The following is an 18,209-nucleotide window of genomic DNA, read 5'->3' on the forward strand; positions in this document are numbered from 1 at the left end:
CGAGCTTACGCTGGGTTTCCGTGGAACAATGCAAGAGCCCGAGTACGGTGAGGTCTGAGTGGGAATGGGGCGGTGAATTAAAATGACAGGCGACCGGAAGTTGGGGTCACCCTTACGGACGGAACAGAGGTGTTCCGCAAAGCGGTCACCCAATCTGCGTTTGGTCTCCCCAGTGTAGAGGAGACCACATCGTGAGCAGCGAATACAGTATACTAGATTGCAAGAAGTACAAGTAAATCGCTGTTTCACCTGGAAGGGGTGTTTGGGGCCCTGGACAGTGGGAAGGTATAAGGGCAGGTGTTGCATCTCCTGCACTTGCACGGGAAGGTGCCAGGCAAAGAGGAAGGGGTGCTGGGGGTGATAGAGGAGAATTTCAAAATCAAAGTGTTCGGGGATGCTAACTCAAAGAGTGGTCTCACTTCTTACAAGGGTAAATATTAACTGCCTCATAGAAACAGAGAAATAGGAGCAGGAGTCGGCCATTCGGCCCTTCGAGCCTGCTCCGCCAATCAATATGACCATGGCTGATCCTCTATCTCAATATCATATTCCCGCTCTCTCCCCATACCCCTTGATGCCTTGTGTCTAGAAATCTATCTCCTTCTTAAATATATTCAGTGAAGGCCTCCACAGCCTTCTGTGGTAGAGAATTCCACAGGCTCACCAACCTCTGAGTGAAGAAATTTCTCCTCATCTCAGTCCTAAATGTCCTACCCCATATCCTGAGACTGTGACCCCTCGTTCTAGGCCCCCCAGCCAGGGGAAACATCCTCCCTGCATCCAGTCTGTCTAGCCCTGTCAGAATTTTATACGTTTCAATGAGATCCCCTCTCATTCTTCTAAACTCTCGTGAATACAGCCCTAGTCGACCCAATCTCTCCTCATACAACAGTCCTGCCATCCCAGGAATCAGTTTGGTGAACCTTCGCTGCACACCCACTATGGCAAGTACAGGAAACTTTGGTTTATCCGGAGGTTAACTGTCCGGAATGCTCAAGCCACCGGCAAAATTCAGGAGTCGGTTCAGTAAGTTTTTTTTCTTTTCGTTGCTTTTTTTTCCACCAGTCAGGTTCTGCAAGGTCTAGCTAAAGCTGTTGCTTAGCTACAGAGATGCTTGCAAGCTACGGCCGACTGTTTAGAAGCACAGGGTTTGTTGCTAGATACGGAGCTCAAAAGCTTCCGTATGCTTTAACATTAGTGCTGGTTTGTCCGGCAGTTTTGATGGGACGGCAACAGGTCGGTCCCGTATATCACAAAGTTTCCTGTATATCCTCTCTTGGGTGAGGAGACCAAAGCTGCACACAGTACTCCAGGTGTGGTCTCACCGAGGCCCTGTATAACTGTAGTAAGACATCCTTGCTCCTGTACTCAAATCCCCTTGCAATGAAAGCCAACATACCATTTGCCTTCTTAACTGCTATTATTAACCTATTATCCTAAAATTTACATAAATTAACATATTCAAGCATTTAAAAAAAAAAATTCATTCTCTTGACATGGGCATCATTGACAAGGCCGGCATTTATTGCCCATCCTGGAGATGGTGGTGGGCCGCGTTCTTAAACCGCTGCAGTGTGTGGGGTTCGTAGCAGTTCTGATACAACGCTGTGTCTTGCTCGGCCAGTTCAAAGAGCAGTTTAGAGTCAATCACGTTGGTGTGGGACTGGAGTCGAAAATCTAGGCCAGACCGGGCAAGGACGGCAAGTTTCCTTCCCTAAAAAAGGACACTTGTGAACCAGTTGGGTTTGTAAACGACAATTCGACAGCTTCACGGTCCAACTGAATTCAAATCCCCAAATTGCTGCGGTGGGAATTGAATTCACGTTCAATTATCAGTCCCGGCCTCTGGATTACTAGCCGAGTAACATAACCACTTGGAAAATAAACCGGTAAAGCTGGTCGTTAAATAAACCAGTAAAGGTGGTTGGTAAAAGCAGCGAAGGCGTTCTTCCTGAATCCTCTGGTGGGTGTCACTTTGGCGGCGGGATCAACATTGGCCGCGGGATATACAGCATAGAAGGAGACCATTCAGCCCATTGTGAATGTGCTGAATCATTCTTCTACGATATAAACTTGTAGTCGTGACCAGAGTCCCAAATGATATGTTGCCTCCCCGTATGCTGCAATGAAGGACAGACCCCCCTTGTGGCACAGCGAGGGCAGATGTGGGGGCTCAGTTTAGCATCTCATCTGAAAGATGTCACACCTCAGACAGGGCAGCGTTCCCTCAGTACTGCGCTAAGTGCCAGCCTAAAAGTGGAATGATTTTCTGATTTAGCGGGATAAATTTCTCTCTTCTCTCATCAAAGTTGAAGTGTCAGGGACCTGCATCCTGGCCCAATTGAAAAGCAGTGCAAAAAAAAACCTGCAGCTTGGCCCATCTCAACAGTCAAGAACAAACAACTTTCATTTATAGAGAGCCTTTCACGTCTTCAGAACGGGCTTGAACCCACGACGTACAATTATAGGATATACGGCACAGAAACAAGCCATTCGGCCCAACCAGTCCATGCCGGCGTTTATGCTCCACTCGAGCCTCCTCCTGTCTTTCCTCATCTAACTCTAGCAGCATAACACTCTATTCCCTTCTCCCTCATGTGCTTATCCAGCTTCCCCTTAAATGTCTCGATGCTATTTGCTTCAACCACTCCCTGTGGTAGCGAGTTCCACATTCTCACCATTCTTTGGGTAAAGAAGTTTCTTCTGAATTCCCTATTGGATTTCTCGGTGACTACCTTATATTGATGGCCTCTAGTTATGCTCTTCCCATGAGTGGAAACACTCTCTCTATCGACCCTAGCACTATTTCGAAGAAGAGCAGGGGAGTTCCCCCTGGTGTCCTGGACAATCCCTCAACCAACTTCACTAAAAAAAACAGATTATCTGGTTGTCATCACATTGCTGTTTGCGCGAGCTTGCTGTGCGCAAATTGTCTGCTGCATTCTTACATCACAACAGTGACTACGTGTCAAAAAAAAATACTTCCATTGGCTGCAAAGCACTTTGGGATGTCCCGAGTTTGTGAAAGGCGCTATACAAATGCAAGTTCTTTCTTGAGGGCGAGTTGGGAGTTCAGAGACAACAGTGGGAGGAACAGGATCGGGTCGGACGGACAGGACAGGACAACGAGGGGCAAATAACAAGAATAAGTTCGGGGGCTAACTATCCTAAGTTTGGCTGTGAATGAAAATTGTTACATTGGAGGAAGTGTGCATTCAAAAAAGAGATATGCTCACAGAACTAACCTCGGTGCTATTCGGTTCCTCCTTGGTCCTCATGAGGACTCCACGAAGAAGAGCTGCATCTTTCGCAGCGATCGTCAGGTGCTGGATAAGACTATTGTTCTGCAGTATCTCATCTGCGGCAACTGGAGACATAAGAACCTGCAAGAAAACAATGCAACAACACAGCAATATTAGAATCACTACATATTGGGGCATCCAATTTTCTTCCACTTTGCCCACCACCACCCCCATCCTCTCATCAAATCTTGCCTATAATTGTACCCTTTAAATTCTCAACGTCACAGGAGATCCGTTAATGCGAGCACACTGACAGGAGGGAGGCATCTAGTACCCTTCCACTAATATTGGTCACCTAAACAGGCACCTGTTAATACATGAGGAACATTATACAGGACCTGCCCGGTAATCTGCTCGACAAAGGCAACTCTACAACAGTCAACAAGACATCAAGCGTGGCTGAAGTTGAACTCTGTGGGTTACGGGGCGAGGGGCAAAAAGAGGGACAAAAAAATTCTTACAGATCACAAGGTCGCCTGTATGTCACGTGACAGCACAGCACACTAAACACACAAGAGAAAAAACACAACTTCACCCCACCAACCACAAGAGTTAACAAGGGCTGCCTCATTAATGAAAAGTATATGTTAAACCATTTTGGTTCCAATATGGAAAGCATGTAGGATAGAGTACCACCTGTAGGATTTAGTAAACATTGTTAAGATTTTGTAACCATTGTTAAATAACTGTAATGTGTGAAATTGTATGTTAAAAACCTAAAAAGCCTGTATAAAATGGCGAGCGGCTGAGAAGTAAAGCAGGATGGGGAAACTATGCCAACTTGATTGTAATTCTGTAAAATGGTCTGTTAAGTAAACAAGGAGATCGTGGGGAACAAGAAATTCAGCAACATTGCAAAAAGAAGACAGGGGGCTGGAGACAGTCACCACATCCCTGTCTTCTCAAAAACGCAGAACCGGCCAAACAATGAGCTGCAAGAAACTTTGTGCTATCCGGCACCGACCTGTTGCCGTCCCATCAAAACTGCCGGACAAACCAGCGCTAATGTTGAAACATACGGAGATTTTGAGCTCCGTATCTGGCAACAAACCCTGTTGTTTAGCAACAGCTTCTAAACAGTCGGGCGTACCTTGCAAGCATCTCTGTAGCTTAGCAACAGCTTCAGCGAGACCTCGCAGAGCCTGACTGGTGAAAAAAAAAAGCAACGAAAAGAAAAAAAACCTAACGCAACGGCTCCTGATTTTTGCCGGTGGCTCGAGCATTCCGGACAGTTAACCTCCGGATAAACCAAAGTTTCCTGTAATTAAAAAGCAAAAAAAACATCTGTGAGAACTCAGTGTGAAGGTTGTTCTCAGATAAGGATAGCTTGCTTACTGACTGCCACGTAGGCAAAAGGGAGAAAAAAGGGGATAGAAATACAGCTATTGAACACCGAAAGCAGCGCGAAGCCACAGGAAGAAGCAGCTTCAGTCAACAGAACACAGCAAGAGAATAAAGAGACCGCACCGCAGTCACTCGGAAGGAGCGCTGGGGTTCGATGAACAGACTGCGACTATCTTCTTGTTAAGTATTACTTCTTTGTACTGGATATTTAATGCTTAATAAACCTGTTTTACTGATACACAATATACCTGTACCCAGAGTGGTTTGTGTAATCACAGACAAATTATTCTACAAAGAGCTTTTAAAGCAACAAGCACCGGGTCTGAGGCAGATGTGCCCTTTTTGTTTGGCTCTTTTCTCCTTCTTGATGCTGAAACTGCCCAGCACTGTAGAATCATGGAGACTTACAGCACAGAAGGAGGCCATAGAAACATAGAAGATAGGAGCAGGAGTAGGCCATTCGGCCCCTCGAGCCTGCCCCGCCATTCAATGCGATCATTGCTGATCATCCAAACTCAGTACCCTGTCCCTGCTTTCTCCCCATATCCCTTGATCCCTTTAGCCTCAAGAAATATATCCAACTCCTTCTTGAATATATTTAATGAATTGGCCTCAACTGCCTTCTGTGGTAGAGAATTCCACAGGTTCACCACTCTCTGGGTGAAGAAATTCTTCCTCATCTCAGTCCTAAATGGCTTACCCCTTATCCTTAGACTGTGACCCCTGGTTCTGGACTCCCTGACCATCGGGAACATCCTTCCTGCATCTAGTCTGTCCAGTCCTGTTAGAATTTTATAAGTTTCAATGCGATCCCCTCTCATTTTTCTAAACTCCAGCGAATATAAGCCTAATCGACCCAATCTCTCCTCATACGTCATTCCTGCCATCCCAGGTATCAGTCTGGTGAATCTTCGCTGCACTCTCTCCATGGCAAGAACATCCCTCCTCAGATAAGGCGACCAAAACTGCACACATTCAACCAAAACTGCACATAATAAACCTGTTTTACTGATACACAATATACCTGTACCCGGAGCGGTTTGTGCAGTCACAGACAAATTATTCTACAAAGAGTTTTTAAAGCAACAAGCACTGGGTCTGAGGCAGATGTGCCCTTTTTGTTTGGCTCTTTTCTCCTTCTTGATGCTGAACCTGCCCAGCACTATGGAATCATAGAAAATTACAGCACAGAAGGAGGCCATTCGGCCCATCGTGCCCACGCTGGCTCTTTGAAAGAGCAGTCGTGCTTAGTCCCTCCGCACCCCCCGCTTTCTGTCCGGAACCCCGGTCAGTTCCTCGTCCTCCAGAACTCGTCCGACTCCCTTTTAAAATTATTCATGGAATCAGCTTCCACCACCTTTTCAGGTAGAGCGCTCCAGAACCCGACAACTTGGGAAGTGAAAAAAACTCTCATCTCCCCCTCTATAAATTGCACAATTTTAACAGCAGTTGCGTACAAGCTCTATAGATACGGAATTCCAAAATGGCTGCTGGGCCGGCAGCCCTTCTGAGCTGCTCTTCTCTTCAACTGTGTCCGTGGTCATCCATTGCCATCTTTTGCCCTTTCTTTCCCCCAAATCTCCTTTCTTCAATTGCTTAAGATACCCTGCCTCTGATAGTGAAGGCATTTCAGCCCAAACTACAAGTTTAAAGGTACCCCCTGCAGAGTCCACTGTCCGTCTGCCGGCGTCTCTCTTTCTCACCGAGCTCTTTCAATTGCCGGAACTCTGCTGAAACTTGACCTCTAATGACTGGATCCCTCGCGGGCAGGGCTTTGCCGACAACACGGTTTGACTCCGCGGCCTTGGCGCGGCTCTGCTTTTCAGTCGCTTCAAGTCTTAAGCTGCGCAATTCTTTTGTTATGAAAACAGAAAATGCTGGAGAAACTCGGCACTTTTTGCGCAGTTTCTCCGGCATTTTCTGTTTTTATTTCAGATTTCCAGCATCTGCAGTATTTTCTTTTTGTATCAATTCTTTTGTCAAATTGGTTTTCGATCTCCTGGACTTCTCTGGACATCTAGACTATGTTTCTGCACTGGATTACACCATTAGACTTACCTGCTCTGACTCCATCGCTGCTGCTACAGTTTACCTTTAAGCTTACGAATGTGTCTCTGCTGAACTGGTTCGACTGGATTTTCAGCTCCGCTCTGCAGCCTTTACTCCACTGATGAAGTAACAGAGAGGACCGATAAAGGGAATGCAATGGATATTGTCTACATCGATTTTCGGAAGGCGCTTGACAAAGTACCACATAGCAGGCTGGTTAACAAAACTGAGGCTCATGGAATGGGTGGGTCAGTGGCAGTTTGGATAAGGAATTGGCTTAAGGACAGAAAACAGTGAGTTGTGGTAAATGACTTTTTCCAGACTGGAGGATGGTCGACAGTGGTGTTCCCCAAGGGTCAGTGCTGGGGCCACTGCTTTTTAAAAAAAATATATATATAAAAATGATCTAGATATTGGAATAGAGTAGAATTTCTAAATTTGCCGATGACATCAAACTTGGGGATGTGGCAAACAGTAAGGATGATACCAATCTACTGCAACAGGACATAGAAAGACTAGTAGAATGGGCAGACAAGTGGCAGATGGAATTTAATACAGAGAAGTGTGAGGTGATGCATTTTGGCAGGAGGAACAAGGAGAGGCAATATAGACTTAATGGCACAGTTATAAAGAGTGTGCAGGGACAGAGGGACCTGGGAGTTAATATGCATTGGTCCCTGAAGGTGGCGGGACATATTGAGAGAGTGGTTAGCAAAGCATATGGGATCTTGGGCTTCATAAATAGAGGTATTGAGTACAAAAGTAGAGAAGTTATACTGAACCTTTATAAAGCGCTGGTTAGGCCACAGCTGGGTTTTTTTTTTTTAATTTGCTTATGGGATCTGGGCATCGCTGGCATTTATTGCCCATCCCTAATTGCCCTCGAGAAGATGGCGGTGAGCCGCCTTCTTGAACCGCTGCAGTCCGTGGGGTGAAGGTGCTCCCACAGTGCTGTTAGGGAGGGAGTTCCAGGATTTTGACCCAGTGACGATGAAGGATCGGCGATATACAGGAAACTCTTTGGTATCCGGCACCTACGGGACCAGGATGGGGCCGGTTGATTAAAAATTCCGGATAACGAAGAAGGGACATGGAGTGACAATGGCCCAGCGTACGAGAGCCCCAATCACACAGCCAGATGTGCTGGAGCCCCGATCACACGGCCACAAGTGCTGGAGCCCCGATCACACGGCCACAAGTGCTGGAGCCCCGGTTACACGGCCACAGGTCCAAGGGACCCGGTTACACAACCAGAAGTGCAGGAGCCATGGTTACACGGCAAAATGTACGAGAACTCCGGTTACACAGCCACAAATATACAGTATACGGAAGCCTCAAAACCTACTCCTGAATTTTGCTGGTTATTAGAGAATTCCGGATAATTAGGTGCCGTTTATGCGCTATCAACAATACCAAAGACTACGAAATGGACTTATATGAAGTAGGCTTTTATTGACTAAGAACTAGAGCATGCCTCTGCTAGTGAATCCATCCTAAGAGCTCCCGGGGGAAGGGTGGTGAGTCACCTTTATACCCGGGCTTAGGGCTGGAGCCAGGGGCTGAGACATGCCTGGACTTGTACAGGGTTAACAGTGGTTTACCACACAGGCATGTACAGGTTAACAGTGGTTTACCACACCGTTTAAACAAGAGTTTCCTCTACTTTTAAGTCAGGACGATGTGTGACTTGGAGGTGGTGGTGTTCCCATGCGCCTTCTGCCCTTGTCCTTCTAGGTGGAAGAGGCCACGGGTTTGGGAGGTGCTGCCGAAGAAGCCTTGGCGAGTTGCTGCAGTGCATCTTGTAGATATAGAAACATAGAAGATAGGAGCAGGAGGCGGCCATTCAGCCCCTCGAGCCTGCTCCGCCATTTAATGAGATCATGGCTGATCATCCAAATTCAGTACCCTGTCCCTGCTTTCTCCCCATATCCTTTGATCCCTTTAGCCTTAAGGTAGTACACACTGCAGCCACAGTGCGCCGGTGGTGGAGGGAGTGAATGTTTAAGGTGGTGGATGGGGTGCCAATCCAACGGGCTGCTTTGTCCTGGATGGTGTCAAGCTTCAGGAGTGTTGTTGGAGCTGCACTTATGCAGGCAAGTGGAGAGTATTCCATCACACTCCTTACTTGTGCCTTGTAGATGGTGGAAAGGCTTTGGGGTGTCAGGAGGCGAGACACTCGCCACAGAATACCTAGCCTCTGACCTGCTCTTGTTGCCACAGTATGTGTGTGTGGCTGATCCAGTTAAGTTTCAGGTCAATGGTGACCCCCCAGGATGTTGATGGTGGGGGATTCGGCGATGGTACTGCCGTTGAATGTCAAGAGGAGGTGGTTAGACTCTCGCTTGTTGGAGATAGTCATTGCCTGGCACTTCTGTGGTGCGAATGTTACCTGCCACTTATCAGCCCAAGCCTGAACGTCATCCAGGTCTTATTGCATGCGGGCATGGACTGCTTCATTATCTGAGAAGTTGTGAATGGCACTGAACACTGTGCAGTCATCAGCGAACATCCCCATTTCTGACCTTATGTTGGAGGGAAGGTCATTGATGAAGCAGCTTAAGATGGTTGGGTCTAGGACACTGCCCTGAGGAACTCCTGCAGCAATGTCCTAGGGCTGTGATGATTGACCTTCAACAACCACAGCCATCTTCCTTTGTGCCTCCAGCCAGTGGAGAGTTTTCCCCCCCGATTCCCACTGACTTCAGTTTTACTGGGGCTCCTTGATGCCACACTCAGTCAAATGCTGCCTTGATGTCAAGGGCAGTCACTCTCACCTCACCTCTGGAATTCAGCTCCTTTGTCCAGGTTTGGACCAAGGCTGTAATGAGGTCGGGAGATGAGTGGTCTTGGCGGAACCCAAACTGGGCATCAGTGAGCAGGTTATTGGTGAGTAAGTGCCGCTTGATAGCACTGTTGACGACACCTTCCATCACTTTGCTGATGATTGAGAGTAGACTGAGGGGGCGGTAATTGGCCGGATTGGACTTGTCCTGCTTCTTGTGGACAGGACATTCCTGGGCAGTTTTCCACATTGACGGATAGATGCCAGTGTTGTAGCTCTACTGGAACAGCTTGGCTGGAGGCGTGGCTAGTTACAGAGCACAAGTCTTCAGCACGATAGCCGGGATGTTGTCAGGGCCCACAGTCTTTGCTGTATCCAATGCACTCAGCCATTTCTTGATATCACATGGAGTAAATGGAATTGGCTGAAGACTGGCTTCTGTGATGGCGGGGACCTCAGGAGGAGGCCGATATGGATCATCCACTCGGCACTTCTGACTGAAGATGGTTGCAAACGCTTCAGCCTTGCCTTCTGCACTCACGTGTTGGGCTCCACCATCATTGAGGATGGGGATATTCATAGAGCCTCCTCCTCCCGTTAGTTGTTTAATGGTCCACCACCTTTCACGACTGGATGTGGCAGGGCTGCAGAGCTTTGATCTGATCCGCTGATTGTGGGATCGCTTAGCTCTGTCTATAGCATGCTGTTTCCGCTTTTTAGCATGCATGTAGTCCTGTGTTGCAGCCTCCCCAGGTTGGCACCTCATTTTTAGGTACGCCTGGTGCTGCTCCTGGCACGCTCTTCTACACTCCTTATTGAACCAGGGTTCGTCCCCTGGCTTGGTGGTAATGGATATGCCAGGCCATGAGGTTACAGATTGTGGTGGAATACAATTCTGCTGCTGCTGATGGCCCACAGCACCTCATGGATGCCCAGTTTTGAGCTGCTAGATCTGTTCTGAATCTATCCCATTTAGCACGGTGGTAGTGCCACACAACACGGTGGAGGATGTTCTCAGTGTGAAGACGGGACTTCGTCTCCACAAGGACTGTGCGGTGGTCACTGCTACCAATGCGGTCATGGACAGATGCATCTGCGACAGGTAGGTTGGTGAGGACGAGGTCAAGTAGGTTTTTCCCTCGTGTTGGTTCTCTCACCACCTGTCGCAGGCCCACACTGGCAGTTTTGTCCTTTAGGACTCGGCCAGCTCAGTCAGTAGTGGTGCTACCGAACCACTCTGGGTGATGGGCATTGAAGTCCCCCACCCAGAGTACATTGTGTGCCCTTGCTACTCTCAGTGTGTCTACCAAGTGGTGTTCAACATGGAGGAGTACTGATTCATCAGCTGAGGGAGGGTGGTAGATGGTAATCAGCAGGAAGTTTCCTTGCCCATACTTGACCTGAAGCCATGAGAATTCATGGGGTCCGGAGTCAATGTTGAGGACTCCCAGGGCCACTCCTTCTCAACTGTATACCACTGTGCCGCCACCCCTGGTGGGTCTGACCTGCCGGTGGGACAGGACATACCCAGGGATGGTGATGGAGGAGTTTGGGACATTGGCTGAAAGATATGATTCTGTGAGTATGACTATGTCAGGCTGTTGCTTGACTAGTCTGTGGGACAGCTCTCCCAATTTTGGCACAAGTCCCCAGATGTTGGTGAGGAGGACTTTGCAGGGTCGACTGGGCTGGGCGCGCCGTTGCCGTGTCCGTAGCCGGTGCCGAAGTCGATGCCGGGTGGTCCGTCTGGTTTCATTCTCATTATGTTTCGTAGCGGTTAGTTACAACTGAGCAACTTGCTAGGCCATTTCAGAGGGCAGTTAAGAGTCAACCACATTGCTGTGGGTCTGGAGTCACATATAGGCCAAACCGGTAAGGACAGCAGATTTCCTTCCCTAAAGGACATTAGTGAACCAGATGGGTTTTTACGACAATCCACTAGTTTCATGGTCACCATAACTGATACCAGCTTGTGTCCAGTTCTGGTCACCACACTTTAGGAAGGATGAGAAGGCCCTCGAGAGGGTGCAAAGGAGATTTACCAGAATGGTTCCAGGGATGGGGGATCTTAGCTACAAAGGACAGGTTGGAGAAGCTGGATTTGTTTTCATTAGAGCAAAGGAGGTTGAGGGGTGATTTGATAGCGGTGTACAAGATTATGACGGGTTTGGATAGGCTAGACGGGGAAAGGCTGTTCCCACTAGTTGATGGTACAAGGACTAGGGGACACAGATTTAAGGTTTTGGGCAAGAGATACAGGGGGGATGTGAGGAAAAACTTTTTTATGCAGCGAGTGGTGATGACCTGGAACTCGCTGCCGACGGAAGTGGTGGAAGCGGAGACACTCAATGTTTTCAAGGGGAGACTGGATAGGCACTTGAGGGAAATAAACTTGCAGGGCTACGGGAATAGAGCGGGGGAATGGGACTGACTGGATTGCTCTACAGAGAGTCGGCACGGACTCGATGGGCCGAATGGCCTCCTTCTGTGCTGTTATGACTCTATGACATGCTGTCCGGTGACTCGTTCTACCGGTTTTTAGCTTTGCTAGTCGCTGGCTTGTGGTTTTACTTTTTCTCCGTCGCTCTGCGATATCTGCGCTCCTCTAATTCTGCCCTCTTGAGCATCCCTGATTATAAAATCGCTCAACCATCGGTGGCCGTGCCTTCTGTTGCCTGGGCCAAAAGCTCTGGAATTCCCTGCCTCGCTACCACTCTTTCCTCCTTTAAGTTGCTCCTTAATACCTACCTCTTTGACCAAGCTTTTGGTCACCTGCCCTAATTTATTCTTATGCGGCTCAGTGGCAAGTTCCTTGTCTTAAAATACTCCTGGCAGTGCCGTGGAACGTTTTACTATGTTAAAGGCGCTGTATAAATACAAGTAGTTGTTGTTGTTGTATCAAAAGTATCAATGTGATACCCGCCCTGCTGTATGCCTCAGAGACATGGACCATGTACAGCAGGCACCTCAAAGCACTGGAGAGGTACCACCAACGCTTCTCCGCAAGATCCTGCCAATTCATTGGCAGGATAGGCGCACTGTCAGTGTTCTTGCTCAGGCCAACATCCCCAGCATCGAAGCTTTGACCACGCTCGATCAGCTCCGATGGACGGGTCACATTGTCCGCATGCCCGATACGAGACTCCCAAAACAAGCGCTCTACTCGTAGCTCTGGCACGGCAAGAGAGCCCCAGGTGGGCAGAGGAAACGCTTCAAGGACACCCTCAAAGCCTTCTTGAAAAAGTGCAACATCCCCACCGACACCTGGGAATCCCTGGCCCAAGACCGCGCAAAGTGGAGGAGAAGCATCCGGGAAGGCGCCGAACACCTCGAGTCTCTTCGCCGGGAGCAAGCGGGAGCCAAGCGCAAGGAGCGCACGTCAACCCAAGCACCCCACCCACCCACCGTCTGCCCCACCTGTGACAGAGACTGTAGGTCCCGCATTGGACTCATCAGTCACCCGAGAACTCATTTTTAATGTGGAAGCAAGTCATCCTCGGTTCCGAGGGACTGCCTAAGAAGAAGAAGATGATCAATGGCCAGAACAAAATTCGTGACACTGCAGGTTACTATCCGCACGTTAACCTAGCAACATTTGGCATTTTATTTTCTTCTTGTTTCTGGCCACTGTTGCATCAAATGGTTTTGTGGTTTGTCTATATATTAAAAATCTTACTTCTGTACACTTTTACCATTACAGATTCCTTTTCCCACATCTATAAATGAAAACGACATCTGGAAGAGTTAATGGGACAAGTTTATATAGGCAGTACCTCGGGGTCCAGTGCTGAAACCACTCCTGCTCCTAATTTATAGAAATCACCTGCATTCAAAGAGTTTAAAATTTGTAGATAACACCAACAACAATAACTTGTATTTATATAGCGCCTTTAACGTAGTAAAACGTCCCGAGTATTATAAGACAAAATTTGACACCAAGCCACATAAGGCAAAAATTAGGGCAGATGAAAGAGGTAGGTTTTAAGGAGCGTTCTAAAGGAGGAAAGAGACGGAGAGGTTTAGGGAGGGAATTCCAGAGCTTAGGGCCTTGGCAACAGAAGGCACGGCCGCCAATGGTTGAGCGATTATAATTAGGGATGCTCAAGGGGGCAGAATTGGAGGAGCGCAGGTATCTCCGGGGCTGGAAAGGGGGGGGGGGGGGGGGGCGCGGTTGTGGGGCTGGAGGAGGTTACAGAAATAGGAAGGGACAAGGCCATGGAGGGATTTGAAAACAAGGATAAGAATTTTAAAAATCGAGGCGTTGCTTAACCAGGAGCCAATGTAGGTCAGCGAGCACAGGGGTGATGGGCGAACGGGACTTGGCGCGAGGCAAGACACGGGCAGCCGAGTTTTGGAGGGGCAGTGGAATCGGAGGAGATAGCTCAGAAGTTACATAGAAATGCACAGAAGTTACAACAACAACTTGCATTTATATAGTGCCTTTAACGCAGTAAAACGTTCAAAGGAGCGTTATCAAAGAAAATTTGAGACACACAAGGAGATATTGGGACAGGTGACCAAATGCCTGGTCAGAGAGGTAGCTCTTAAGGAGGAGAGAGAGGTAGACAATTCCAGATCTTGGGGCTTAGGCAGCTGAAGGCACGGCCACCATTGGTGAGGCGATGAAAATCAAAGATGCTCAAAAGGCCAGGATGGGAGGAGCGCAGAGATCTCGGAGGGTTGTAGGGCTGGAGGAGGCTACAGAGATAGGGATCGCCACCGAGGCCATGGAGGGATTTGAACACAAGGTTGAGGAATTTTTATTTTTTATTTTTTTAAATCGAGGCCAATGCAGGCCAGCGAGCACAAGGGAAGATGGGCGAATGGAAGTTGGTGCGAGTTAGGACACGGGCAGCCAAGTTTTGGATGAGATCACGTTTATGGAGGGTGAAGAGCGGGCCAGGAGAGAAAAACAGAAACATCTGATTCAGCCCAACCAGTCTGTGCTGAAATTTAGCCTTCATGTGAACAAGCAGTACCAATCACATTTATCCATCCTGTTCCTGTATCCCGAGATCCACCTATCAAATCTAATCTTGGATGTTGAAATAGTTTCTGCTTCAACCACAAAGCCTGGTGATACACTCTCACAAATCTCTGCTTAAAGCAGTTTCTCTTCCTCACTGTTCTAAATCTCTTACATTTAATCTTGTATCTATGGCCCCCTCGTTATAGAATTGGACAAGATGTGCAAGTGGGCTGAACAATCGCTGCTGAAATTTAATACAGACAAGTGGACGGTGCTACAAATAGGAAGCAAAAATAGATGACATGCGTACTGTACCCATAAGTGGTGTTTAAATACCTACTGATGAAGCTCAAAGACCCTCGGAATCTTAGTGGACTTGATGCTAAACATGTCCCACCACTGCAGAGTAGCAAGACAACAAGATGTTGAACTACATAATTGAAGCAGTACAATACAAGTTAGAAGCGACAGTGATCAAATTTTATAGTCCTGTCCGACTGCATCTTGAATTAGGGTTGCCAACCAATGCTCCCCCTAATTTTTTTTTGGATGCGTGGCCCCTTCAAATGTATGCGCATTCACAGTTTTTCCCCCCAAATGTGAAGCCCGCAAGCGGCTGCCAGAGTGCAGCTCAACGGGAACATTGTTCCCAACTCTGGTCGGACATATTTCTGGAGGTTTCATTACAGGATCTCCAGCCTCCAACCACCTGCCTACTCAATCAGCCTTCCTCCACTCCACTAATTTTTAGAATAAATCAAAAAGTGTTCAAAGAAACTGAATAAAAAAGTTTTTTTTGTAAATGGCCGATGATTTTTCTGCTGGGTTGCTCATGTCCAGGAGATTATACTTCAATTCCTGGAGACCCCAGGAGAATTTGGGAGGGATGGTGTCTTTGTTGTGCGCGGTTCCTTTAGCTTTCTGTGCACGCGCGGTATTTCTGATGGAAAAGCCTGCGAGCAGCCTGCGCGGGACCTTGCAGATTACTGGCGCGGCCACGCGCGCGTGCAGCTTAGAGGGAACATTGTTGTCAACCCTATCTGGAATACTGCATTCACTTACAGACTCGGAATCATACAGCTCAGAAGGCAGCCATTCTTTCAAAGCTGTGCCGGCTCTTTGAAGAGAGAGATATCCAATTAGTCCAACTCTCCTGCCCTTTCCACATAGCACTGAAAAGGTTTCCTTTTCAAGACTATATCCAATTCCCTTTTTGAAAGTTACTATTTAATCTGCTTCCACCGTCCTTAGAGGCAGCGCATTCCAGATCACAACAGTTCGCAGCGCTAAAAAAAACATTCTCCTCATCTCCCCCGGCTGGTTCGTTTGCCAATTGTCTTAAATCTGTGTCCTCTGGTTACTGACCCTCCTGCCACTGGAAACAGTTTCTCCCCATACCGACTCTACCAAAACACCTCATAATTTTGAACACCTCAAAAGGCCATGACTCAGTGGGCAGCACTCTCCCCTCCGAGTCAGACGGTTGTGGGTTCAAGTCCGCGCTCCAGAGACCTGAGTGTATAATCTAGTCTGGCACTCCAGTGCGGTACCGAGGGAGCGCTGCATTCAGATGCCGTCTTTCAGATGAAACGTCTGCCGCCTCGGGGGGCATTAAAAAAATCCAATGGCACAATTTCAAAAAACAGCAGGGGGCAGGGCAGGGCTCTCCCCAGTGTCCTGGCCAACATCACTAAAATAGATTATCTGGTCATTATCACATTGCTGAAAGTAGGTTCTTGCTGTGCGCAAATTGGCTGCCGCGTTTCCTACATCACAATAGTGGCTACACTTCAAAAAGTACTTCATTGGCTGTAAAGTGCTTCGGGATGTCACGAGGTCGTGAAAGGCGCTATATAAATGCAACTCTTTTTTTAATTAACTTCCCCCTTACCGTCTCTGCTCTGAGGAGAGAGACCTCTCGTCAGAAAGAAACAAGGGAGACAATCAAGCGCTGGAGGCAGTGTGGCAAAAAACTCCCAGAAACCTGAATTATGAGCGAACATAAGACGGAGGAGCAGGAGTCGGTCATTTGGCCCCTCGAGCCTGCTCCACCATTCAATAAGATCATGGCTGATCTGATCTTGGCCTCAACTCCACTTCCCTGCCCGCTCCCCATAACCCTCGACTCCCTTACCTTTCAAAAATCTGTCTCTATCTCCACCTTAAATATATTCAATGACCCAGCCTCCACAGCTCTCTGGGGAAGAGAATTCCAAAGATTCACAAACCTCAGAGAAGAAATTCCTCCTCATTTCAGTTTTAAATGGGTTATTCTGAAATTATGCCCCCTAGTTCTAGATTCCCCCACGAGGAGAAACATCCTCTCTGCATCTACCCTGTCAAGCCCCTTCAGAATCTTATGTTTTAATAAGATCCCCTCTCATTCTTCTAAACTCCAATGAGTATAGGCCCAACTTGCTCAACCTTTCTTCATAAGACAACCCCTTCATCTCTGGAAACAATTTCGTGGAGTTGGACTTTTCAGCTTAGCAAGGAGGCACCTGAGAAGTGATCTTAGAGAAGCAAGTAAGGGTACAGAGAAAGTTAACCCAGCATATTACTTTAAATTAACTTGCAGCTGTAAAACTAGGGGGGGGATACAGATTCAAACTAATAAAAAAGGTAAATCTAGAGAGAGTCAGGGAAGCAAAAACCCTGGAATCCTTTAAAAACTAGATGATACAATATGGAAAGGGGCTGGATGTTGAAGATCTCTCTGGCGAGATACATGAAAATGAGCTATCTGGACTATAATTATTTTATAATAATCTCTCCCTTTCACTCTGCGTGTTATTTAAACAGGAAGCGCCAAAGACGTACAACTTAGCATGCTCGAATGGAAGGGGAGGGATTAAAAAAACTCACAGAAGTAACCAAATCAAATTAGCTAAATTACTGCAGTGAAAGACAAGATTTAAAAAAATACACACACAGTAGCAGCAGTTTGCACACTCCAGGAAACAATGCAGGCAGGAGAAATAACTGCACCAGTCGGCCTTGCACAGTGTGTGTGTGTAGCCAAGCGGGAGCAAGTTCACACCAGGCCCTGAGCAAAGGTCGGGCTTTGCATCCGGATTTCCTTTTCTCTGCAATTAAATTTCACACACACACACACAATCTCGACGGAAAGATGAAAACGAAAACCCAAATTTGAACTTCGGGGGCGGGCTCTCGGTTGCAAACTTTTAAAATAAAGTTTAAAAAAATACAACACCAACAAGATTAACAATCGCTCCACAACCCTCAGTGGCCAGGGAGGCTTTTCCAGCCAAAATCTATCTGGCTGTTCTCTGGGATTTAACGGTTCGGATGATGGATTATTAACCGTTGATTTTTTTTTTGCGGGTAAAAGATTATTTGCAGTTTTTTAAAAATAATAATAATGCATGCTAGAGGCGCGATGATTACCTCGGTTTCTGGCTTTTTGGGTACAATCAGACTTGGCAGCCGGCCCTGCATCTTGTCACTCCGGCAATAAAAGTGGCTACACTCGGCACATGCGCTACTTTCGCCCCACCAGCCCAGTGAGTGATTGACAGCTCGGCCAGCCACTCGCGGCCCGGCGTGGCGCCGGACAGGGGGGCGGGCCCTTGCCCCTCGCGCGCCCTGCGTGCGTCGGTTGCCACAGCGACCGTGTTGCAAAAAAAAGGGGGGGGGCCGATGAGCACGTGATCATTCCCCCAAGCTAGACTGAGACACAGCGCCGCCTCTGGTCAGCTGACCATCAGATATCTGTCTGTCTGTCTTAGGCAGTCCCTGGGAA

The 18,209-nt window shown here is 47.8% G+C and overlaps 1 protein-coding gene across 3 annotated transcripts in view; it reads right to left on the reverse strand.

The window, feature by feature from the left end:
• The window catches only part of gss (glutathione synthetase), a 75,667-nt gene extending 57,714 nt beyond the window's left edge, over positions 1-17,953 (reverse strand). For 2 of the 3 annotated variants that reach the window (XR_015080678.1, XM_086005788.1), the window contains exons 1-2: positions 17,855-17,953; positions 3,246-3,383 (exon numbers count right to left, since the gene is read on the reverse strand). Coding sequence is in view for 2 of the 3 variants with exons in the window: in XM_086005788.1 (XP_085861914.1) it covers positions 3,246-3,383; positions 17,855-17,905 (189 nt within the window). In the remaining variant the exon portion in view is untranslated. Of the gene's footprint in view, positions 1-3,245; positions 3,384-6,704; positions 6,792-17,854 lie in introns of those variants that run through there. The other variant, XM_086005789.1, reaches the window with a different exon arrangement.
• Positions 17,954-18,209: the final 256 nt, after the last annotated feature.

This window comes from Somniosus microcephalus, chromosome 13 (assembly GCF_052327205.1).
Source record: "Somniosus microcephalus isolate GS21.2 chromosome 13, FLI_Smic_1.0, whole genome shotgun sequence".
In the NCBI taxonomy this organism is placed as follows: Eukaryota; Metazoa; Chordata; class Chondrichthyes; order Squaliformes; family Somniosidae; genus Somniosus; species Somniosus microcephalus.